This window comes from Podospora pseudoanserina, chromosome 1 (assembly GCF_035222485.1).
Source record: "Podospora pseudoanserina strain CBS 124.78 chromosome 1, whole genome shotgun sequence".
Lineage (NCBI taxonomy): Eukaryota > Fungi > Ascomycota > Sordariomycetes > Sordariales > Podosporaceae > Podospora > Podospora pseudoanserina.
This window is the reverse complement of record NC_085920.1, coordinates 1,051,719-1,075,556: the sequence shown is the minus strand read 5'-3', so window position 1 is coordinate 1,075,556 and position 23,838 is coordinate 1,051,719. Positions and strand designations below refer to the sequence as shown.

The following is a 23,838-nucleotide window of genomic DNA, read 5'->3' as shown; positions in this document are numbered from 1 at the left end:
ACACACGTCGAGCTCTGGCACCAAGCTTCAAGTAAAATGCGTAGATAATAATACAGCATATACTGACTGCTGTTCCTTCTTCGTACTCTAGCAATGTATATAATAACAACACTAAGGCACTCCTTGCTGGCCATCCCTCCACCCCCTCCCCCCCTCCCCCCCAAACCTTCTATGAATATACGGCCAATGTTCCTATAAAAACCAAAGTTCTGCCAAATCAAAACATTCATCTCCCCTCTCGATCTCTATATATTCCTCCAACATCCCTTTTCGTGTCCCCAAAAATAGGTTTTGTTTTGTCTGTCCAAAAAGATCTGCTCGTACATACCGCTTCTAATGTATACTTCTCACATGTTATTCCAACCTTGCCGGTTACTCGCCTTATCTCCACCAGTTGTCTGTAGTGGGTAGCGTGGTGCGGGTAGCGTGGTGTGTGCAGTACATAATGTTGTGGTCCGTCATGCCTCGCAGCGCCGTTGCCGAGGGCCCCAAGGTATGGTGAATTAGTACAATGCCGCCCATGTAGCCGCATATCCCTTCCCTTCCGGGCGAGCTTTGTAGGTGTGGCTTATAGACACTAGGCTTGTAACATCGGGGCGTCGTTGGTCGGCGCACTCCTTGTCAGCCACTGTGTTGTCGGTTTTCTTCCACATAGTCACGTCATTCTCATCCTCCCCTCTTGCTTCCCATCGGCCAGCGACTTGAACAGAGTCCCCATGAATGTTCATGCGGCTAAATTGTTGCATGACACTCAAGCCGTCGACTTGGGAAGGCCCGTCTTGGCATCGTTGTGAAAGGCGGTCCAGCGCTCACTCAGCATGGCTGAGGACTTCGAGCTATGGTCTGACAGCATACTTGTTGACGAGCTTCTGGCGACCTGTGCCTGAATCTGTCTCCAATGCAACGTGTGCTGAAAGCGGTGATTTTGAAACCATCGGCCTGTTCAGAACCAATGACTCAACAACCCTCCTCGACACAAATTATCGGGCATGGGCAATGATATCGGAGTAGACATCATCGGGAATCATCTTGATGATGGCGAGGGTTGTACGTTTGATCTGGTCAGCTTGAAGAGCTGGGAAGGACCTCAAAAGCTTATTTGGGCTGGTTGGTTCGGTTAGCGTTGAATGCATGCGGTAAACACGGTAGTAGAACTCTCATACCTTGGAGATTCCATAATTTTGGTTCGGATCATTACCAACTGTGCAACGATACAAAGGATGTTGAGGTGAGGCCCATATGCAAAAAGAAAGTCCCAGAGACGAAGGACTTCGGGGAGCGGGGGGGTGCAGGCGCAGAGCGTCAAAACAGAGGGAAAGGCGTATATTTCAGCCGTCAGGTTTTTCGAGAGCAAATACAGGCTGAGCTTGGGGTCTACAATGGAGAGCACTTTGTCGACCAATGCCAGCCCTTTATGCACACCATCCATAGCACCACGAATGTAGCCGGGCAGCTCCTTGGTCAGAAGCTGGTGAAAAGCAATGAAAGCCTCGGCCTCACTGCGAGCGGCGTACAAGAAGGGTGCTGCCAGAACATTCATTCCCTGGACGTAAGTTCCTGGATCAAGAGGCATGCTTGCCTCAGAACCCTCCGTTGTAAGCGTCAGAGCACGGGCTCGATGTTTCGACATGGGCGAGGTTGGGTTGGAATCATAGCCGCTCCCATAGCCCGTTCCCGGCCGACTGTTGGGTTGGTCAAGAGACTGGCGGGAACTGCTGCATATGCTGGGCTCCCGAGTGCGTTCTGCGCGGGCATCATGGAGTTTCCAGGCAATGGCGTTGAGTAGGCGGATCAGGCTCGCCTCGCTCACACGCCGTCGGAAGAGAGGATCAGTTGTGAGAGTGCGGAAGGTATCATTACGAATTTTTGAGTATGCGGGTGACGCGCCACGGTGGATAAGTGCAAGGTATGAATCGGTCTCGAGAACAGGCGCATTGAGCAAAATCAGCCATACGTAGATGCGTAGAGAGGACTATGGTTCAAGGTTAGTGTACTGGTATTATGCTATGGTCAGCATGTAGATGGCTTACCATGCCGTCGCTGTCTGCCTTGATGCCCTGATCAAGAATCTTCAGCCGGCTGCTCTCCAAAGCACCCTCGATATCTCCGTTTGGAGGCCCTTCTCGCAAGAGTTTGTCGAGAGACATGGCATCGGCGGCGGGGGACCGCTTATTCAAAGCGGAACGTCGCGTGGCTGTCATGGCTGCTCCGAATGTGTGGGGGGAAGGAACTGTAATGGGTGCGTCGCTGTTGGCGCGTCCTCGTTGTGGCGACCGGTTGGTGGTGTTTACATGTCTGCGAGGAGGGATAGGGGGGGTGTTCAGGATTCGAGCATGCTGCTGCTGGGTGGGAGGATGGTGTTGAATATGCTGCTGCTGCTGCTGCTGCTGCTGCTGTTGCAGCCTCTGCTGGGTAATCAGAGAACCCTGGCCGGCGACTTTTGCACCCAAGCTATGAGCCGATTGCAATCTCCTCAAGGTCCTGTGTGAACCGGGGGATGGAGGCGAGTGGAGCTGCACTGGTGCTTGGAGACTCGCCATCGGCGACAGGGTCCGGGTTTCTTTGGTAGAACTCGGCAACCCCTCCGTGGGGTGTGCCTTCAGGTCGCGAAGAGTCATTGCAATGTGAATTGAAGGCTTACAGGTGGTTAACGTTGTTGAAGAACCACGAGGCGCAGAGCTGGTAACGCCGACAACAACAAAAACTGGACCGCAACTTGATCGGGCGCCGTTGTGGTTGGTTTCTGGGACATCTGCATCACATCAAGACTGGAGGGCGGGGAACATTCCTGGAAGTCGGAGGTTGGTCTGCACAGAAGCCCGTGCTTCCAAACGCCCCTTGCTTCGGCGTGTTCATTTCGCGTCCCACGTCACGTGTACCGATTTAGACGCGTTCTATGTAAGCTACATACATTATCCATTGTCCGGCTTTATTCAATCATTCACCTTTCTGTATATTGACTCCTCGTTGAAGTTCTCATCAGGCTACTCAACAAGGCTTTGATGATGGATGGCTTTCTGGATCTGCTCATGGATGAATGATCGATAGCTCACGAGTGACCGTCTAGCAGGCCACCCTTGACCTCTTGGCAGAACGGTTTCCCATCCTTGACGCGTGGCTGGGACGACGAACTTCCTCGGTTCCCCAACCTCGGGTTGCATTCTCCACTTACCGGCCTCGAAGCCCTGGTCCCCGGTGCAGTTTCCACCAGGTTGCAAAAACCTGTGACAACCAGCCTCTGTTTCGAATATCAAGATATCGAGATCCTCTTGTCTGTCCAATTAACACCTGAAAATAGGAATGAAATTTTCTCGTCTTCTTGACGGAAAAGCTCTTCACAACTCAGTTTTACACAATGGTTCCGCGAAGATCGACCGAAGGTACCGACGATATCCAAATAGTTAGCGTAATTGGACTCAATTTGCCCAGACAACCATTTTCGTGAACCGGACCTTCTCCCCGGCAACGGCGGCCCTAGAACAACGGAAACCTTTGCAGAACTGCTTCTTTCGGGTCTGCAATTTCGGCAACCACTTTCCCATCGAGGAGGTCGCCATGCACGTGGACCGAAACCCCCTGTCCCATCCTTCCAGAAGAACCAACTTTTGACGATCAAGCTGTTTTCTCTGGCAACTTCCTGGTCACGGTTTCAGTTTCCCTAAATGGATCGCCGTCGAGACGGGATTGGTCACTGAGTCGGGCCCCGCCCTGCCGATCTGAGAGCCGAGGCCGAAGACAATTCACGGAGGATGCCGGCCTGACCAAAGGTTACGGCCGTCTCGCCAGGGGAGCATCACCCCAGCTGACGCCGGCCCCGGAGTGGATGTTCGGCTGCGGCCCGGAGCGGCTGACGGTTGCCAAGATGATCACCTGGAGCCACTTTCTACCACTTAGATGGCAATGCTCCGTGCCCTCGTTCAAGATGGAGACAGCTGTGAGAGGTTTAGAGACCAAGCTGGCAGTATATACAGTATCTGATGCACTCCGCCGCATCACTCAAACCTTTGTTCATCTCACCCTGCGAATATGAGTCCCCTAGGGCAAAACCACAGCTCATGCCCATCATCCACTGTGGTATGGCACTAGCCTGATAACAGCATGTTGCTCTCAGGTGGAAAAGGAAACAATCACAACTGAGGGCGATTAGATAAGACAGCTGATGTCTTGTCCCAGAGCAACGTTGCCAAGACGCGGGCCAAAATCTGCAGGTCATCATGCACGATTGCCTGCCATCAACAGCCAGAACCAAATCCAGACCACACAGCTTCACATCATCACTGCCAAGCCATGGAGGATATCGGAGTTGAAGCTCCCAAAACGTCAGAAGGCTCCCATCGACATTGCAAGTATATCAGAGAAAGAACAACATCCTCTACTCTCGTCTCTGGCGATGCTGGATGACTCAGCAGCCCGCCGCGGGGTTTGGGTGGTTTGGACTGTCCCTTGGCAAAGCACCTCAACTTCGGTGCTCATTGCATCATCAAGACAACCCCCATACATATCTTCCACGAGACACGGTGACTCTCTCGAGGTCAGCCACACATCCAGCTTGATAGGCTGGGGGACGTGGGGTTTACCCACTGGAATTATGCTGGAAACATGGCATTTGAACCGCTAACGCCTACATTGCGGTGTTTACTGAGACAGCGACGATGGGTGTCTCGTGTTCTCGGCCGGCTGACATTGGTGCTCAAGTGAGCCCTCACTGCTCTCGAATATCTTACTCACATGGGTCTTCAGCCTTGAGCCGGTGCCACATTCGGTGATGACTGTGCTTTTGGTGTCGAATCGATTGGCCTAGCGGTCTCCCGTAATGGAAGCTCGACAATGAGGTTTGAAACTGCAACTGAGGATATGTCCTGGCTGGGTTAGAAAGGTGTGAATCTGTTGATCGTCACCATTCAACCCGGCCGGCAAAGACCTTGGCTATCACTTCTTGCCTTTCCCAGTCCCACCAACTCGCGGACTCAAGACTTTGGACCCAGCGGTGCCAGTGGTAATTTGTTAGCTGTGATAGGCAAGGGCATCGATTGCGCCATCCACTTGATGCCCACCTGCCCACCGCACCCGACCCCCCGCCGCCTCTTCACTGCCTGTCGGGCCCGACGTCAACAATCCAACATCTCCCTGCCTCTTTAGGATATGTATCGAGCCTTCCTTGTTGCTTTTCCAGGTTGTTGGGACCTGGAGCTGGTCTCCTGATGTCTCATTCTTTCCTCCCGTCGCCTTTGCTAGGAAAGTAGAACCCGGCACTCGAGCGGACCTGTTACCTAATGATAAACACTCAAGCCGCCCATCTACACGATTTGGGGCACACTCCATCTTGCAGCATCTCCTAATCAGCATCTCCGCCAAACCTCGCATCACCTATAATCCTCACACCTACGGCATGGTTTGCATATCCTGGCGCATCCTGCAGCTTAGACGACGACTTCTCGGCAATCCGGTGCATATTCAGGTCGATACGCCCTGGAATTGCATCATTTACAGCATCTAAAAGATTGAAAAGATCCGAGGCGGTGTGTCTGTTTCAAGCATCTAATCTCTTCCTTACCAGCCCATGGTGTGACAGCATTTCAAGAACTCAACATCGACTCTTCTCAGTGTGGTCATATCCTCAGAAACTAGCCATGGCATCTGGAGTTGGCCACAAGGTGGCCCGGTTGCTGGGAATCCAGCTACAACCGAAAGATCCATATCACCATGTCAATGACCCAAGAGAAACAGCCCATTTCAACACAGACCAGACATTTGTGGAGGAGTCACCGAGGGTGGATGACTTTTTTTTGAAATTAGTACCCTCTGGCCCGCAAGTATGGCGATATCTGGTGTCTCTGTTTCCGTTTCTCTCCTGGATCGGATACTACAACCTTCAATGGCTCGCTGGAGATCTGGTTGCTGGTAAGGAACTCAATGCCGGCTTATCGAACCCTGTTACTAACCAGAGAACAGGCATCACCATCGGCGCTGTTGTCGTACCTCAAGGTATGGCTTATGCCAGACTGGCCAACCTGGATGTTCAGTTTGGTCTGTATTCGAGCTTTATGGGTGTTCTTGTTTACTGGTTCTTCGCAACCTCCAAGGACATCACCATCGGTGTAAGTGAATCCAAAGCTCGTCTTGGTGTCAGATTGCTGACACTCTGACAGCCTGTTGCTGTCATGTCTCAACTTACCGGTGCTGTCGTGACTGATATGGCTGCTGTCCTTCCTGACGTTCCAGGCCATGTCATTGCATCTGCTCTTGCACTCTTGGCCGGTGCCGTTGTGGTGTCCATCGGGCTCATCCGCTGCGGATGGATTGTCGATATCATCTCGCTTACCTCTCTCTCGGCATTCATGACCGGCTCAGCCATCTGCATTGCTGTCGGGCAAGTTCCATCGCTGATGGGCCTCAGCGGCTTTTCAACTCGCGATCCAACGTATCTTGTGTTCGTCAACATACTCAAACACTTGAACACAGCGAGTATGGATGCCGCCATGGGGTTGTCGGCACTTGCTATGCTTTACCTTATCAGGGGAGTCTGCATGTGGATTGGGACACACTACCCGAAACATCAGAAGCTCGCCTTCTTCATTTCGACGTTGAGGGTCGTGTTCGTCATTGTTCTCTACACTCTGATCAGCTACCTGGTCAACAGGAGCTTGCCGAGGGGTACAGCCAGATTCAAAATTTTGTTTGACGTTCCTAGAGGTATGTACCAGCCAAAAGTCTGGAATAGATTGGTGACTGATGTATTGCCAGGGTTCCAAAACGCGGCTGTCCCGGTCATCAATACCTCTATTGTCAGCAACCTGATGGGATACTTGCCCGCTACTGTAGTGGTGCTGCTCATCGAACACATTGCTATCTCGAAGTCGTTCGGTCGGGTCAACAACTACAGAATCAACCCTTCTCAAGAAATGGTAGCCATTGGCATCACCAACATGCTGGGGCCCTTCCTCGGCGGGTACGCTGCAACGGGCTCTTTCAGTCGCACTGCCATTAAGTCGAAGGCCGGCGTGAGGACTCCGTTTGCCGGCGTCATCACAGCCTTTGTGGTTCTCCTCGCCATCTACGCCTTGCCGGCCGTGTTTTACTACATTCCCAACGCGTCACTCTCTGCGGTGATTATCCATGCCGTCGGCGACCTCATCACCCCTCCCAATACCGTCTATCAGTTCTGGCTCGTATCACCATTTGAGGTCTTGATCTTTTTTGTCGGTGTGTTTGTCACCATCTTTTCGAGCATTGAGAATGGCATCTACACCACGGTGCTGCTCTCGGCAGCGATGCTTCTCTTTCGGATTTTGAGATCGAAAGGCCGGTTCTTGGGGCGTGTCAAGGTTCAATCCATGCTTGGAAATCGTGTTATTGGCAACGACAGGCAGCAGCCGGTACCCGGGTATGGCACGTTTACCGGCTCGCAGGAGGCGTCGACACGCAACATCTTCTTGCCTATCACGCACGCGGATGGGTCCAACCCCGAGATTGAGCTGGACAATCCGTATCCTGGCATCTTCATCTACCGGTTCGCCGAGGGGTTCAGCTACCCGAACGCGGGGAGCAGCCTGGAGCACTTGGTGGAACACATTTTTGCGCACACTCGGCGGACGAACCTGGCGCATTTCGACCGGCCTGGCGAACGGCCTTGGAACGAGCCCGGCCCGTCAAGGAAGAACATGAAGGCGGCGGCTGCGGCCGGGGTGGACGCGGGGATCATGGGGGTGGACGTGAGCTTACCGACGCTCAAGGCGGTGATTCTGGATTTCAGCTCGGTGAACCACGTCGACATTACTTCGGTGCAGCAGCTGATTGACGTGAGGAATCAGCTGGACCGGTATGCCAGCCCGGATATTGTCGACTGGCACATTGCCTGCATCAACAACCGGTGGGCGAAGAGGGCGCTGGCAGCGGCGGGGTTTGGGTACCCGACTGTTGTGCCGGACGGGCCGCACAGGAGGTGGAGGAGCATCTTTTCTGTGGCGGAGATTGGGGGGTCGCACAGCGCGGCTGCGGCGGCCGAGGTAGAGGTGAACGAGAAGGAGATTGCGAGGAGCAGGAGGCAGACTGCTGCTGATGTGGAGGTTGGGAATAAGCAGCAGCAGCAGCAGCAGCATCATCACCGTGGGCCAAATGATCCTAAGAAGGTTGGGACGGGCGGGAGTGAGAGTGTTCCGAGAAAACCGACGGTTACGTTTGAGGATGCGGTTCTTTCTTTGCACCAGAAGAGGATGTCGCTGGGGCCGGAGCTGCACAGTGGGCGGACGGTGGTGGCGCCGGTGCATGGGATCAATCGGCCGCTGTTTCATGTTGACCTCACGAGCGCGCTGCAGAGCGCGGTTGCCAATGTTGAGGGGAGGTACGAGGGGTTGGAGGAGCATCATTAGGCGTTGTTATTTTTCCATAGATTATACCCGCAGGAAGTAGTGATTAGTGTGAGATATTGGTTTCGTTTGAGGTTGTCCGTCATATTTTGATGTTTTGCTGTGAATGGTGTTTTGTGAGGTTATTTTTTTTTTTTTGGACTGTGGCTTTGATAATGGTGGGCAGAAAGACAGATGGGATCACAACAGAAATGGGGAGATTTTTAAGGAGGGGGGTATAGGGATTTTATTTATATATTGGTCGTCTATAGGTGTGTTTTTGAAGGACTGCTTTTTATGGAGCATGGTTAACAGTCCACCACGGCGCTAAACGCCGGTTTTTTTTTTTTTTTTTTTTTTTTTTTCGCGACACCGACTCCGTGGGGTGACCGGTGGTGGTGAGCTCGTGGTCATTAAATGGCTCCCATGGCCTGTCGAGGTTTGGGGTGTGAGTGTTGGGGTTGGGGTAGGGTTCGGACCAGTGGTTGCAGGTTGATGGGTTGATGTTGTATCCTGAGGGGAGTAGGGGGTTGGTTGAGATTGAAGGGGTGGTGGGGTGTTGAAGTAAGTGGTTGGGTGAGGAGGTTCTTCGCTTGTACTGGGGAACAGCCAGGGGAAGGGGGGGGTTGAAGTTGCGGGGTGTTGGTGGAGGAGGAGGAGGGTTTGGAGACGGTGGCGGTGGGATTCGAGGCGGCGGAGGCGCTCGTGGAGGTTGGCGGTGGTGGAGGTGTTTGTTGGGAGGGAGGAAGGGGTAAAGGAAGGTGTTGTTGTTGTTGTTGTTGTTGTTGTTGTTATTATTGTTGTTGGTGGTGGTGGTGTGATGTGGTGGTTGTCAGCTTGTCGACTGTGTTTTTGGGGAGGACTACCATAGCCACCGTCCGAGGGGGGGATGGACACACAAGACTGCATTGTTGGTGTCGAGATGGAAAGTCTTTGACGGGGAGCAAACAACGGACAGCTGTCGCTCTCTCTTTTTGCTCAGCTTCTCCTCCAACAGCTGTATTGTCCTTTCTAGGGAAGGTATCCTCTTCTTCCTCTCTAGACGCCAAAACCAGGCGGATTCTATACCGGGCGATCACCGGGACTCACACAGGTGCGTGGACAGGCGTCTTTGGTTCAATTATCTTGACTAAGTCATGTCTCGGGTTGTTTGCTTATAGACTCTGGCGGTTTCTTTGAGTTGGAACTAGTGTTCCAGGAAATGTAAATGTCATGGAGAATGGGAAGAAACACTTCGAGACTGGAGACAGAGGTAGGAAGCAATGCAGTCACCAGAATGCTTGTAAAACTGATGAGCATATAATTCTGAAAGCAAAAACAAGACATTGTGCAAGCTTGGTGGACTCGATCACAGGTATGATTGAGGCAAACATCAACGCAGATGGCCCCGCTTGTGAGGGGATAGATATGATACACCAACCAATTAACAAAGCCTTTAAAAGCTGATCTCGCGGTTGTTTGCTTTTAGTCTTGTGTAGGATGCAGTTGTTGGAGCTTATTGGTTTAATATGAAATAAATGCCCCTGTTGAACTTGGTATCTCAGGAAATAGTGTAGAACCTTTTTCAGTTTGACTATGGGGAACGAGAAGCCACAACCATTGGTCCTCTTTCAGTTGCCGCATCTGTTCCCATTGAGGACGAAGCAAAGTCTAGGTTGATGACCGTCGAGCTTGTTTCCGCTGTCACGGAAAACCGCGGAATATACTACAGCAGCTCCAATTTGCCTCTCATTCCACAGATATGGAGTTGAACTAGGCCCTCGACCTGTCTATGGTGTGGCTATTCGTGAGGCTCTGTCTGAGGGTGGATCACGCTTGAATGTGGAGTCCAAGAACCGTTGTCTAGGCTCAACGCAGCTTGGATGATGGTTGTCCGTTGGGCCCATCACTCCATCTCACGATATGAGGATGTGCATACACTATACAATATCGCCGTCGTGGGCCGCATTCTACGGATTGGAAATCAATGTTGATCAAGAGAGAAACCCTAGGATGATCTCCCTCACCCCCTTCCGCATCCTGAACTCTCAGTTTTTGCCATCCGTGGGACTCACCCGACCTCGGAGCTGCTTCATAGCCTCGGTGTTGCGGTGACATCAGCACATATATCCGCGCGCATATACAATTGATATTTGCGGCTCTTGCAGCCGGTAATCTCCCGCAGACTGGAAAAGACGGACACTAAAACACTAGGTGACCGGACTTTACCTTGGCTTGCATTGAGGCTTCCTTCCGGTGACATGTCATCCCATCTGCTGGGCGGAATGGGACGGTTCTGTTGGATCTGTGTGTCTTTCTGGGATCGTGGTATGGAGTGCCGTCTCGTCTTTGATGCGCGTCAAACATGTGGTTTTTGGCTCCGCTATTGTAGTGGAGATCGGAAAAAGTCGTATCTGATGGGGGGCGGTTTCTGGTTTCTCTCTATTTGTAAGGCTGGCGAAACTGGTGGGGAGAGGAAAGGCTAGACTGATGAAGGCGCTTTTGAGAAGATGAACTCATCTCAAACAATGAGAAATTTCTGGTTGGAGGCCTGGCCTGCATGAAGGACTCATTAATTAATGAAATCAATACGGGCGTTCGCTTCCCTCTGCTGCTGTTGGCGATGGGGGTGTGTATCTGGGTGCTTTCGAGGTGATGTTGTCTTTGACTGTTTCCCTTGTGAAATCCCGCGCTCTCTGATTGGATCCCGAATTCAAGATAAGAAGCCTATCTCTTGGCAGGCTCGGCACCCGCTCTCTCAGCTTCTTGGGACGCCACTGCTGACAGGGGTTTGGTCCAGGGTGGAGAGCAACCCACAGGTCGCATGTTTCCTTTTGGGCAGGGGTTCCGACCACTCGAGCAGACTGGCGACGCTTCCAATTTCGCGATCCGGGGTGCAGAGCAACATCAGGAAAAGAAGAACGAGCAGTCCAATGGTTCGTCCGTCTCCGTCCACCCCGAAAGCGGGACTTTTGAGACCATGTCCGTCCACCACCGCCATCACCACCACCATCAGAGGCCCTCAAGCTTTTGGTGTCGAGCCACTTCATTGAGCAAAACCACATGATGTTTGTGTTGGCACGCTGGTAGATAGATTAGATGTTCGGTCTGGGCGTTGGCGCTGAGGTCTGGAATCGTACGGTCATGCAGCGGCGAGAGGTCCGCGAGGCTGGACATGTCCGTCGGCGTCCTGGGGCTATCGTTCATCAGCGGTGGTGTCGTCGACATGATGTTGTGGCTTTTGACCGGGGAATTGCTCGCCGTGCTCGCCAAGTCTGTTTGCCCAGCACTCGTTACCCCCGAGCTTTATATAACAAAAAGGCTCACTGCTGGTTACTCCCTACCCGTGATGCAGTTGTCAGTTAGCCAGTGTTGGTATTCAGAGGGTTCAACTCCACACGTTTCGCAATGCAGTTGAAAAGGTGCGTGGAAGATCGGCGGAAGAAAGCGGGGCCCTGAGATAAGAAAGATCGCCGCCTGTGATTCGGCAGAGCCCAACCGATTGCCGGACAACGGGTCGCTGTGACTGGCTCTTTTTCAACGGCTTGAACCCAAAAAACACAAACCATTTGGTAACAGTTTCTAGGGCCCACGTCGGCCCAAAAGTCTCATCGAAATCCCATGTTCTCCAATATCAGATCCGCACGCTAGCATTGGAGACAATTCAACGGCTGCGATGACTACACCAAAGACATCGGGGATCATCAACAAAGTATGCTTCAGTCGCACAGACAAACGGCCAACCCGGAAAGCTCGGTGAGCACAGGAGAGCCTCGCAATCCCTAATTACCTTGGCCTCTGGGCCCCGTCATGCAACTCGGTGCGGGATCGCTGCAGTGCACTCCTCCTGGAGCGAAGACGCTGCAGCTGAAGCTTTTGCCAAGTTCGAGTCAAGACGAATCAAGACAGACAGAAACCGAAAAGGGCGCAATCCAAGACCTCAGCTCTTGGGGATCAGGAACACAATCCGACCTGGAAAGGCGGGGGGGAACGGGGGAGGCTCCAGGATGGGGGTTTCTTATACAACGACTGGAGCTTCGCTTTTGTTGCACAAGCTATTCTCGGTGTTCAAGGTCTTAGCCAGAACAAGTTTGTGTCTCCGTTGACGACATGCTTCGTTTCCGTAGGGCGGAGTCAGCTGTAGGGAACAGTGAAGAGTGTATGACAGGACCTCATTGATGGGAACCCGAGATCATCACGAAACCGCTACCTCGGTATCGGTGTGTCTCCAACCTGAGGTGTGGTGGTCCGATGACAAGAAAAAGAAGGGATGCATGTTCTGTAATCTCGAGACTGCTCCTTCGAAAAGATTAATGAATGAAACGACAAAAAAAAATTGCGCACCCATTCCGATTACCGCCCTAGTGAACCAATCCTACCGTTCCTGCGGGTAGACAAGCGTGATGGAGGGAGGGGAGGGGTTTCTTTCCACCCACACCCGTCAGCAGATGGTCGTGTGCAGGTGTGCGGCGAACCCCCACTTAGCAGACATGATGCACCACCACACCCCAGGAACCAAGAGCTCTGGAGCTGAGGCTGTGTGCAATTGCTGATGTCCATCATTTTACACATTGCACATTTCACCAGCTGGCCAGAGCTCAGGCCATATCCAGGTTGCATATGGCCTATTCTGTTTGGCTGATGCAGTCCCAAGAGAGGCCCTGATAATGACCACGAGGGATTACCTGAATAAGCAATGGTTTGACTTGACCTGACCTGCCAGCTCAGTGCTGCTGAAGCTCGAGAGGGAGGAAGAGTGGGGGTACGAAACAGAACAGGCCATCCATGGAGTGTACGCATGAGGTCTTTACTTAGGTGTAGAAGAAAACAGACTGGAGTCTACGCAGTAGAAACTATTCAAGAACCTTTTCAGACAGCGGTATCGACGTCGACCACAAGTCAGGGCAGTCAGTCGAACAGCAGCTGTGATGGATCCATTCTGGAGGTACGGTGTACCTCTCAGCTTGTACCTGGCTCGTGCGCAGAGTGGGAGCAGAGCGGGGGTCGTCCCACACCTGGGCGCCACCGTACCCCGGTACCGCAGGACTGCCTAGCTGCTTGCGGAAGCCCTGTGCGTGTCCCCGGGATGACCCCAGACGACTGGGGCTGGGCCTATCGTCGAAGATGGCCGTCGCCGAGCATGGTGGTGAGCAGAGGACAGCTCCCCATCACCAGGCAAGATATTTTCCCGCGTCTGGAACCCACTTAATCTGGGAGGGAACTGAAACTGATTCGGGAAACACTGCAGAAAGATGGACTGCGCTAGGCATATCCGGCCTCACCCACCAGGGGCAGTCTGAGTGGAAAGTGCCTGCCGCTGCCGGCCCCGGGCCCTGGCGCTGAATTGGCGTCGTGCGTCAGAGGTTTCTCGCTGCTCCCCACTCTCCTAGATAGGCGTTGCGGGTGGGATGGGGGACGGTCGATGGATCCGATGCCGTACGTAGTAGGGTGGTTTATATACTCAGGCTTTGTCCCACCCTCGTCCATTGTTTCTCGTTCCTTCCCCCGTCTCAGACCAGACTTGTGTCGAAAATTATACACCTTCCGACAGCCTTTCCCCAACGGCTGCTCTCGGCCTCCTCCTCCTTCTCCTCCTACTACTACTCCTCCTTCTTCTGTCTTTCTAGGTATCCATTCTTTAGATTGCCTATCCATTACGACGACACGAAACGACCCTCACGCCCGTCCACTGCCCTGATTACCTACCCTATCCATCCGGGCGCCCGCCCTGCTCCGGCTCTAGCAAGCATTCTGTTCACGCACGTCCGCAAAGGACTCGACACCGCGCCATGTCCGACTCAACTTCCGAGGCGGCTCCGGCCTCGACGCCGCTCCATTCCGGTACGTAGAGCCACCACCATCCAATGATCTCACTATCCTTCAATCGGGCCCTGATTGCGCCTCTCAATGACATTCGACAAGCTAACCAGGGGGTGCCAACAGCGAGGGATAACCTCAACGAACCCTTCAATGCCGGTGACCAAGCTTATATCCTCGTGTCGTCTGGCATGGTCCTGCTGATGATTCCCGGCATCGCCTTCCTCTACTCCGGCCTCGCTCGCAGAAAGTCGGCCTTGTCGCAAATATGGGTCGTCATGATGTCTTTCAGTGTCATTGTCTTCCAATGGTATTTCTGGGGTTATTCACTGGCCCTCAGCCCGACCGCCACCAACGGCTTCATTGGCAACCTCGACAGATTTGGCCTCCGCAACGCTTTGGGTGATGAGTCTCCGGGCTCCCCCTTCATTCCCGAGCTGCTGTACTCGTTTTACCAGGCAAGTACTTGGCTGATTTCGACTTGCGCACATGGCTTGATGCTAACAGTTGGAAGATGCAATTCGCTGCTGTTACTGCTGCCCTCGTGATCGGTGCTACTGCTGAACGTGGTCGCGTCATTCCCGGCATGGTCTTTACTTTCTTCTGGGCTACTCTCGTCTACTGCCCTCTTGCGTACTGGGCCTGGGGCGCCGAAGGCTGGGCTTTCAAGTGGGGTGTTTTCGACTATGCTGGTGGCGGTCCCGTCGAGATTGGTTCGGGTGTTTCCGCTTTGGCCTACTCTTGGGTGCTCGGGCGCCGCAACGAGAAGATGATGCTCAACTTCCGTCCCCACAACATCTCGCTCATTACTCTCGGCACTATCCTTCTCTGGTTCGGATGGCTCGGTTTCAACGGCGGCTCTGCTTTCGGCGCCAACCTCCGCGCTGCCATGGCCTGCTGGAACACCTGCTTGACTGCCATGTTCGCCGCCATGACTTGGTGCCTTCTCGATTTCCGCCTTGCCAAGAAGTGGTCACTCGTCGGCTGGTGCTCCGGCACCATCTCTGGCCTCGTCGCCGCCACTCCCGCTTCCGGTGTCATCACTCCCTGGGCCAGTGTTTTGCTTGGTGTCGTTACTGGCGTTGCCTGCAACTTTGGCACCAAGATCAAGTTCTACCTCCGCATTGATGATGCTCTCGATGTGTTCGCCGAACACGCCATCGGTGGTATCGTCGGTCTTATTTTCAACGCCTTCTTCGCCGCCGACTACATCATCGGCCTGGATGGCATCAACTTGGGCGTTCAGGGTGGCTTCCTCAACGGCAACTGGGCTCAGCTCTACAAGCAGATTGTCTACATCCTTGCCGGCTGCGGCTATACCTTTGTCGTCTCGGCTCTCATCGCCAAGGCCATCGACCTCGTTCCCGGCCTTCACCTCCGTGCTTCCACCGAGGCTGAGCTTCTCGGCATGGATGACGACCAGCACGGAGAGTTCGCCTACGACTACGTCGAGGTCCGCCGTGACTACCTTGCCTGGACTCCTGCGGAGAAGGAGCAGAGAGCTGATGGCGATGTTGTCGTCCCTCAGCACGGCATCACCGGGCATCAAGAGATGGCCACTCGCTCCAGCGCCCCTCCCACACCCCCCTCAGAGCCCGCTACTGCTGTCGGGAAGGAGGAGAAGGTGTCCGGGTCTGCGACTGATTAGGGTGTCACGACCAGTCATTTGAACATTGTTTGAAAGCGTTGTATCCTTTTTTTTCCTATTGATATCTGGATAGGGGGGTGCAGGAACGGAAGGGAGGCAATGTGTAAAAGGCAGGCAGGCCTGGAAGCGGCAACCCCTGGGAAGCATAACGGCTTTGCTTCCAAAGAAGTATATTTTTTCTGCCGTGTCGTTTTGGATCTTTTTTCATTTTTTTCATTTACATTGTCCCTTGTTTTGACCCTTTTGAGGAAAAGGTTTGCGGGCATGACGTTGTTGTACAAATACCCCTGAAAGCTAGCTTAGCGATATTTATGTGTGAGATGGATGATGGATATGGTGTTTAATCTAAAGATATAACATTTACTTCTTGATCACTTGTGATGCCGGTATTTCCTTTTTTTTTTTTTTTTTAAACCATTGAGCTGCTGCTGAGAAATCACGTGTTTAGACGAGACCGATTTCAGACATGGATGAGGCAAGATCATGTCAAAATCTTTCAGACAGGTCAGTTGCTATGTCGTGTCTTCTGCAGGCAAGCATGTGAAGCAGCGAAATCGGAACTGTGAGACTAACAATTATATCCTGAGGGATGAACAGGCGGGGGGATGGGGTCTAGAACACCATCACCTTCCGTCTGATCTTGGACGCTACGGTAGGATGGAACCCAGATCAGACATATGCAATGCTGTCTTGTCTTGTCAAGCTTTTCCTTGGTATGTGCCTTGATGCCGGCTCTGGCGTGAGATCGGAACTAAGGACCACACGGTCGGGGACGCCGAGTCAAGCGATGGCATCTGGGGAGGCCGGGAGGGTGGTGTACTGTATGCCGCCGGACTGGGGAAGGGGGGGGGGGGCTACAACCGATCACGATAAGAGGTGGAAAGCCGGTCAGGATAGTCAACTTGTAGTGGTTGCATTAGGAAGTCTTGGGAGGGAGGCTTATCTCTCTACCAAGAAGTCACCGCAAGGCTGGATTCGGTAGTTGTGGTTTTAAGTCAGCCAACCAACAATGGGACGGGATGCCAGGTGCGGGAAGAGGGTGCGGGTTCTTATCTCTGTGGCGTGGCCGGGTCGGGTCGGGTTGGGATGGGATGGGATGGGATGGGATGGGATGGGATGAAAGGGCTAAGAAAACTGGCTGGGACTAGGTGGGAGAAGAGGGAATGGAGAATATCATGTGATTGCGAGCTTCTGCGGTGCAGCCGGGGGAGGAGGGGTGGGTGGGTGCTGGGCATCGACCAATGTTGTTGAAAACAGACAGGTGCTGTGATGGCTGGGGAGGATGGATGGAGGGGAGTGTTGTTCCATTCCTTCTAGAAGGTTTTGGTGGGCAGTGATGGCGGATTTGGTCTGGCATAGGTGAAAAGAGGAGATGGAAGTCGAGGGTTGGTGTAAGTGAGATTAAGAAACCGTTTGGTGGGGCTGAAATTACGTACAACAATACCGCCGCCAAGGACGGGAAAGCGGGTATGGGGCGCGCGTCTGGTGGAGAAGAGAAAGGAAACATTTCAGTTCCCGGCTGGGGGATACGGTACGTAATGCCAAGGTTGGCGTCATCGTGGGTTCTAAAATTGATCAGAAAAGAAAGACAAGATCCCTGTTTTGGCGTGGATGGGAAAGGGGAATGGGATTTCGGAAATTGTCGATGTTGGGGAGATCTGAGACTAAAGATGTGGGTTTGAGAGTTGGAGGAATCTGAACCAGCTGTTGGAGGGGTTCATGACAGTGGTTCGCCGCCTTGCACAGTACTGCCAGTGCCGACGAGGCGACGATGGCCAACAAACATAGTTTTGTGACATGGGATAAACAGATATAGTATGAGATATAATCGTTGGTTGGTTTTGAGGTCAACAATGTTTCAAATTGTGGACAACACGTGCAGACATGGCACATTCGGCAATCAGGCGCAGTTGGACTTGATCAACCCCTGTCACCCCTCACTCACAGCCTCAACACCACCTCAACAACACCACCTCAACGACACCACCTCAACGACATCACCCACATCTTAGCCAGGCACCGCGTTGCTGCTGCTGCTGTGCGACCCTTCAATTTTCATAAGCCCTCACATCTTACGATAATATCTCACATTGCATACATCACCACATCACCTTGCCAGATATGAGCCTCTTTCAGTATTTCATACCAGACCGGAACAACACACCACTCATAGTAGCTCTCACAGCCTCCATCACCACCATCACTCTCGTCATCCTCGACAAAATCTTATATCCTCCCCTACCTAAACTCCTTCGCTCCCCTCTCAAAACTGTCCTCCCAACCCTCCCCAAAGACGAACTCAAAAACCTAGAATACAAACCCGACACCTTCCCCGGCGCCCGTGATGTCGAGACTCCCGTAAGCTCCCCCTTCCTCCCCACCTTCCCTGACCAAACATACTAACCAATCCCCCTTCCACCCCTTCCCAGTATGGCTCCATCCGCATCTACGAATTCGGCCCCGTCACCGGCCCCAAAGTTCTCTTCATCCACGGCATCTCAACCCCCTGCACAACCCTCTCGAAGCTCGCCCTCTCCCTCTCCAACCACCCCTCCCACCCATGCCGGGTAATGCTCTTTGACCTCTTCGGCAGGGGCTTCTCCGACAACCCGGCCGACCTCCCCCACGACGCGAGGCTGTACATCTCCCAAATCCTTATCGCCCTGGCCTCTTCTCCCATATCCTGGACCGGAAGCGAAAACGCCTTCAAGCTGGTGGGGTACTCCCTCGGCGGGGGCATCGCCACCCACTTTGCGGTTTCGTTCCCTGATTTGGTGAGGGATCTGGTGCTGCTTGCCCCGGCGGGGATGATTCGGCCCGCATCGTTTGGGACGTTGACGAGAAAGGTTTTCACTAGTGGCGTTGTGCCGAGGGGGTTGCTGCATTTGGCTACGAGGAGGAGGTTGCGGAGGCCGATTCGGTCGAGCACGAAACGGGGGAAGGTGACGGCCAGGTTGCAGGAGCGGCAGGATCCTGCGTCGAGGCTGGTGGAGGCGGAGACGGCGGATGATGTTGGGGCTGATGGGGAGCCGAGGACGGGGTTGGAGAGGAGGGTGTTGAGGCAGGTGCAGCAGCAGTTGGTGGTTCACGAGGGGTTTGTGGATGCTTTTATGGGTTGTTTGAAGGATGGGCCGTTGATGGGGCAGGAGGGGGCTTATAAGAGATTGGCTTTGAGGGGGGAGGATGAGGGGAAGACGACGGCGATCATACTGGGGGAGGAGGACGAGCTGGTCAATCCGGGGGAGTATGAGGAGGATTTGAAGCCGTTGTTGGAAGGGGGGAATGTGGTTTGGGAGGTGGTGAAGGGGGGGCATGATTTTCCTATGACTTGGGCGGAGGAGGTGTTGGGGGTCGTTTATAAAGTTTGGGGGTGGGAGTGATCATGATGGCGGAGGGTGGTGGTGTGTATAATGCTGGGAATCGGGTGTTTTAACGTTGGTTGACTGTACGATCATGGCACCGGCCACCATCTTGCTGCCACGGGACTAGGTAGGAGAACTCTTTCAGGCTGGGCGCTGACTGGGTCAATGAGTACATCGGAAAAGATTGGAAGAAAGACACACACGCGAGCATGAGCTTACAGTAGAAGAGCTAGGAGTAGTAGACCTAATAAAGGCCAACACCTACCTATTCACAGCAGAGCACGACTTGACTGTTTCTTGCTAATCTAGATTTGCGTAACTGTTCTCATGATTTATCACATAGCCCCGGCTGCATTGCTTCCATCCTCCATCAATCTGGAGAACCGATATCAAGAAATCGAGAGCATGATACGTCGCGCCCCGGGTGCTTTCGTCACGAGATCCACGTTCTCACCATGACCAGTACCTCATTGTCACCAGCCTGCGAGTCTTCTGCCTGCCTGGGCAGCGTGCCGTGGATGTCTGCGATTATCCTCGTGAGGAGGTGTAAAGGTACTCTGGGTTTTGGCCTCGGAAGACTACTGCCATGGCACGGTTGTACCGGTCTGTCTGGTTGGCTATTGAAGGATAAGGGGAAGGTCAGGTTTGCGGGCTACAGACCGAGCAAGTGAGATTTTGTATAAACGCAACAGCTGAAATTTTTCGGGCTGTGATTCTTACAAGCATTCGGCACGAGATAATGGCAAGGAACTACCGAGTTAACGACAGACAGGAGCGGACATCTTCAGCGTCCTATTAGAATCGACCTTTGTTCTCAAAAGCCACGGCGGTAGAGCGGTGACTTCTCATACGCGATCCTGGTGAGAAGGTCCTAAAGCGTTTGGGCTGAAGCCTACCCAGTGGTGTCACTTACGTAGGACCTCCAGGGCCGCCCCCAAAGACCAGTTCAAAATTCTCACATGTTTCAAAGTCGAAATCTCTGCCCGTTGGGAGAAAACCCCACATCGCCACGGTGAGGATCACCAACCTTGCCCTGACTGAAGTAAAGCCGACCTACTACTGATAACTGTGGTGGTTCCTTCATGAGTGAGCTGCTCGCCCCTCGTTAATTTAACATCGCGTGTCCTCAACAGCCCCAATGAAATCCTCTGACCAGAACTCCTTAACAACAACATCACCATATGTCTCGTCCATACCTCCCCAGTTTCTCCAGGCCCCCGATTGTGTCCTCCTTGGTAAATTATACGCTCCGGGTAGGTCTAGGTGGTAATATGGTGTGTTTTTGTTGAGCCCGGGGTGCTACACTTGGAAGAAAGGAATCCAGCAATCACCAAGCCTGCTGGTAAGGAGAGAGGGATGGCGTGAGTATGTGTTGGAACCATGAAACGCAACGGTGTTAGTCCGGATTGATCAAAAGCAGTCCATAGAAAGGTGTAGATGTAACCTTTCAGAAAACGCGGTTGTCTTGTGGAAGATAGCATATATATTTAAGTATCAGATCTGATTACTAGAGGCCGACAACTTTGACACTTGAAGAAGAAGAATAGTGTATGAGAGGACCAATGTTGCAGGTCACCTGGGAAGAAAAAAAATACTAGATATATACTTGGAATAGTGCGGTGTCATGACGGAATTTGACTCATTTTTTTACAAGAGGCACCTTTCAGACCCATCACACAGCATGGCCAAACTTCACACAAAGCCTCACCAAACAACACAAACATTGATTCAAAGACCTCCTGCTATGACACCTCTACGACAAACAAATACACCATCTCACACCAAACTATATGCCCCCCCCCTCAGCATCAAACAATACTAGAAAACTAGAACAAAAGGGGTTATTGTTACAACCCGGGGTATATAAAACCAACGAAAACACAACAAACCACCTCCCTCCCTCCCCACGATCAATCCCAAGACTCAAATCTCATAAAAATAATCCTCATCCAGCCCCTCCCGACTAGGCACCACCCCCGCCCCAGGAACCGGCCCGGCATACATCTGCTCCAACCTCACATTCAACAGCCTAATCTTCAACCCGTACTCGCTCACTAACGTCACCAGCTTGTTCGTCTCGGCCGTGATCGGCGTCTGATTCAACAACATGAGCAACCCGTCCAGCCACTCCGACGCCAAACTGTGGTTCAACGGGAACAGCGTCAGGATCGGCTGCTCTTTTGGTTCCCCGTTCGAGGTGGCGGCCACGGCACTTGTGCTGTTCCCCGCGACGCTCTCTGGCTTGCTGCCGCCGGGTATGTCCTCCACGAAGCTGTAAATCGTAATCTTGGTCGTGGGTTTGTGGACTTGTGCGCCATGACGGGAGGCAGTCGAGTTCGCAGCCGGGCTATCCGCGGCATCAGGATCTGCCACCGGCTCTGTTTCGTTCGGAGCGGAAACATTCGACACGACAGAGCTGATGGTGCTCAAATCAATCTTTTCCGTCAGAGCCTCGAGGCCGGGATCGTATGCAAGACGCTCAGGAAAGTCGGCATAGTGAAGGTAGCGCCGGTTGTGAGAGAGCTTGGCATACCGCCAGGGTTGATAAAGCCTTCTCTTCTGGTAGCTGTTTTCTCTCGAGTGGGCGTTGTTGTTGCGGGACATGGGCTTGGTAAACCACGAGCCCTGCAGCAGACACCGGATACGCTGCTCCTTGACAAACGACAGCGCCTCGTGTTTGAGCTCCTCGCGGACCTGGAAGAGATGCGTGCCCCATTGGTCTTCAAACGATAGCTCCAACAGCTCCATCTGCAACTCCCTCAACCGACCAGCATCGTACTCTTGCAAGTCATCCTCCACCTCCAGCACGTCCTTGGTTCTGCTAGCCTGGCCGGCAACTTGCTCAATGAGAATCCTCACTAGCTCTGCCACCTTGTCAAAGTCCTCCCTTTGCGCCCCCGTAGCCTTCCACATACGAAAGAAAGCATGCAGCCCCGCTGTGTGAAGCCTCGACCACTGAAGCAGCAGCGGCTTGAACAGCCTGTCGTTGTTCTTCCCATCATTCAGAGCCAGATAACCCCTGATATCCTCCAAGTCAGACTTGTCCACCTCAAAGTGATCATACAAGATCATCGTCACGGCCAAACTCGCCCTCGCAACCGGACACCGTTCATTCAGCGGGTGCGTCGACTGCTCCAGCAACAATTTTTGAAACCCATCCTCGTTCTTCCTCACATAATCCGTCAAATCCATCATGCCCAAAAACCCCGCCGTCTCGAACTCGGCCGCCGGGCTCTCCGTCTCAAACCCCAACCTCCTCCACTTCTCCGGGTTGTGCTTCCTGCTCGTCTTTCTCGTAGTGGTAGTGGTAGTCGCCGTCCCCGACTGCCCAGCTGTCCCATCCTCCTGCTGCGGCGGAATCGGCACCACCACACCCCCCGCAACCCCATTAACATGCCTCCGATCCGGCGCACTCGCCAAATGCAACCCCTTCAACGCCCGCCTGTGCTCCGGCCTCTCAAGATCAACCCTCACCTCCCTCCACTTCCTCAGCAAAACCTTTGTCAGCCCCTGAAACTCCAACAGCGGGTGCGCCAAATCTTGCAAACTTGAGCTCTGCAACAAATTATACACCGCCTTGATCAACCCCAAATCCTGCAACCTCTTGATAAATTTACTCCAATCCTCCCCCCCTCCCCCTCCTCCCGCCGCCGTTCCCCCTTTTGCCCCCCCGGCAGCCACCATCCCACTAGCAACATCATTAACCACCGCATCCCTAACAAGCGCATTAATCAACCCCAAAGCATTCGCACAAAGCGCGTGATCCGCACTTTGCAACTGCTGAATCACCAGCTCGAAAAACTGTGGATAAACCGCCACGGCCGGCTTCAGCGCCCGGAACCCAAACGTCCCCGGCACAACCCCCCCCTTTTGCCCCTGTCCAGGTTGATGCCCCACCACTCCCACCAGTATACTCATCGCCCCTCGCAGGATATTCACCAACGGGTTCGTCACCACCAATTCCACAACCCTCTCCACCAGCTCCCCCGCCCCGACACCCTCGAATATATCCCAGCCCATGTCTACCTCCAACAGGCGGGAGAGAGACTGCAGGGAGTAAGCGAGGGTGTTGCCCCCCGTTGTCATGATCAGTCGGCGGAGGATGACCAGACCACCAGAGGATATAAACACGTCGGCAAAGGCCGGGTCGTTGATGCTGGATTGGAGCTTGAAGACGGCCATTTTGCGGGCGGCGTCCTCGTCCGAGGCGAGGCGGGAGAGGAGCGCGGGGATGTCGGCTTGGTCCATGATGGGCGGTAGATTCCCCTTCTTTAGTATCGTGATGGATGTAATTTATGGGGCTCAGAGGTTTTTCTTTTCTTTTCTTTTTTTTTTTTTAAAAAAAAAAAGAAAAACCAGAATCGTCGTCGTCGTCGTCGTCGTCGTCGTCGTCGTCGTCGTCGTCGTCGTCGTCGCGGAGATGGTGGTGGTTGTAGTGTCGACTAATACCGACTTCGTCTCGCTCGCTCTTGATCAGGCCCGTTGCTTTCGTCACTGCCTGCGGACAGTTTGTACGTAGTGGTATCTTGTTCCTCGTCGTCGTGTCAAGACATCGCCGGTTTGTTTGTTTGTTTGTTCTACTCGTCACTTCAATCTGAACAGTTTGTCGTTCGTTAAATTGACGAAAGAAAAAAACAAAAAAGAGTGAACAAGAGCAAATTGTCGAGTTGTATTGTTCCCCACGAAT

The 23,838-nt window shown here is 53.2% G+C and overlaps 6 protein-coding genes across 6 annotated transcripts; 3 read left to right on the top strand and 3 right to left on the bottom strand.

Annotated features, from left to right (window-relative positions):
• Positions 1-158: 158 nt before the first annotated feature.
• cdc16 lies at positions 159-2,978 on the bottom strand. Its single transcript, XM_062941524.1, has 3 exons — positions 2,031-2,978; positions 1,164-1,972; positions 159-1,104 (listed from the first exon to the last, which is right to left on the bottom strand). The coding sequence occupies exons 1-3, from the start codon at positions 2,616-2,618 to the stop codon at positions 981-983; spliced, it is 1,521 nt and encodes a 506-aa protein (XP_062804386.1). The 5' UTR covers positions 2,619-2,978; the 3' UTR covers positions 159-980.
• Positions 2,927-8,451, top strand: QC764_102940 (uncharacterized protein). Its single transcript, XM_062941523.1, has 4 exons — positions 2,927-5,901; positions 5,953-6,098; positions 6,150-6,693; positions 6,745-8,451. The coding sequence occupies exons 1-4, from the start codon at positions 5,631-5,633 to the stop codon at positions 8,367-8,369; spliced, it is 2,586 nt and encodes an 861-aa protein (XP_062804385.1). The 5' UTR covers positions 2,927-5,630; the 3' UTR covers positions 8,370-8,451.
• A 1,221-nt stretch (positions 8,452-9,672) lies between these two features.
• On the bottom strand, positions 9,673-11,699 carry QC764_102935 (uncharacterized protein). Its single transcript, XM_062941522.1, has 2 exons — positions 11,465-11,699; positions 9,673-11,407 (listed from the first exon to the last, which is right to left on the bottom strand). Exons 1-2 carry the CDS (start codon positions 11,468-11,470, stop codon positions 10,910-10,912), a joined length of 504 nt encoding a protein of 167 aa, XP_062804384.1. The 5' UTR covers positions 11,471-11,699; the 3' UTR covers positions 9,673-10,909.
• A 2,414-nt stretch (positions 11,700-14,113) lies between these two features.
• MEP1 (low affinity high capacity ammonium permease) lies at positions 14,114-15,789 on the top strand (the record flags this gene model as incomplete). The annotated part of the gene is made up of 3 exons (XM_062941521.1): positions 14,114-14,165; positions 14,268-14,599; positions 14,656-15,789. 3 exons carry the CDS (start codon positions 14,114-14,116, stop codon positions 15,787-15,789), a joined length of 1,518 nt encoding a protein of 505 aa, XP_062804383.1.
• A 2,121-nt stretch (positions 15,790-17,910) lies between these two features.
• Positions 17,911-19,169, top strand: QC764_102920 (uncharacterized protein; the record flags this gene model as incomplete). Its single annotated transcript, XM_062941520.1, has 2 exons — positions 17,911-18,147; positions 18,219-19,169. 2 exons carry the CDS (start codon positions 17,911-17,913, stop codon positions 19,167-19,169), a joined length of 1,188 nt encoding a protein of 395 aa, XP_062804382.1.
• A 1,905-nt stretch (positions 19,170-21,074) lies between these two features.
• Positions 21,075-23,399, bottom strand: QC764_102910 (uncharacterized protein; the record flags this gene model as incomplete). Its single annotated transcript, XM_062941519.1, has 1 exon — positions 21,075-23,399. One exon carries the CDS (start codon positions 23,397-23,399, stop codon positions 21,075-21,077), a length of 2,325 nt encoding a protein of 774 aa, XP_062804381.1.
• Between the last annotated feature and the right edge of the window lie 439 nt (positions 23,400-23,838).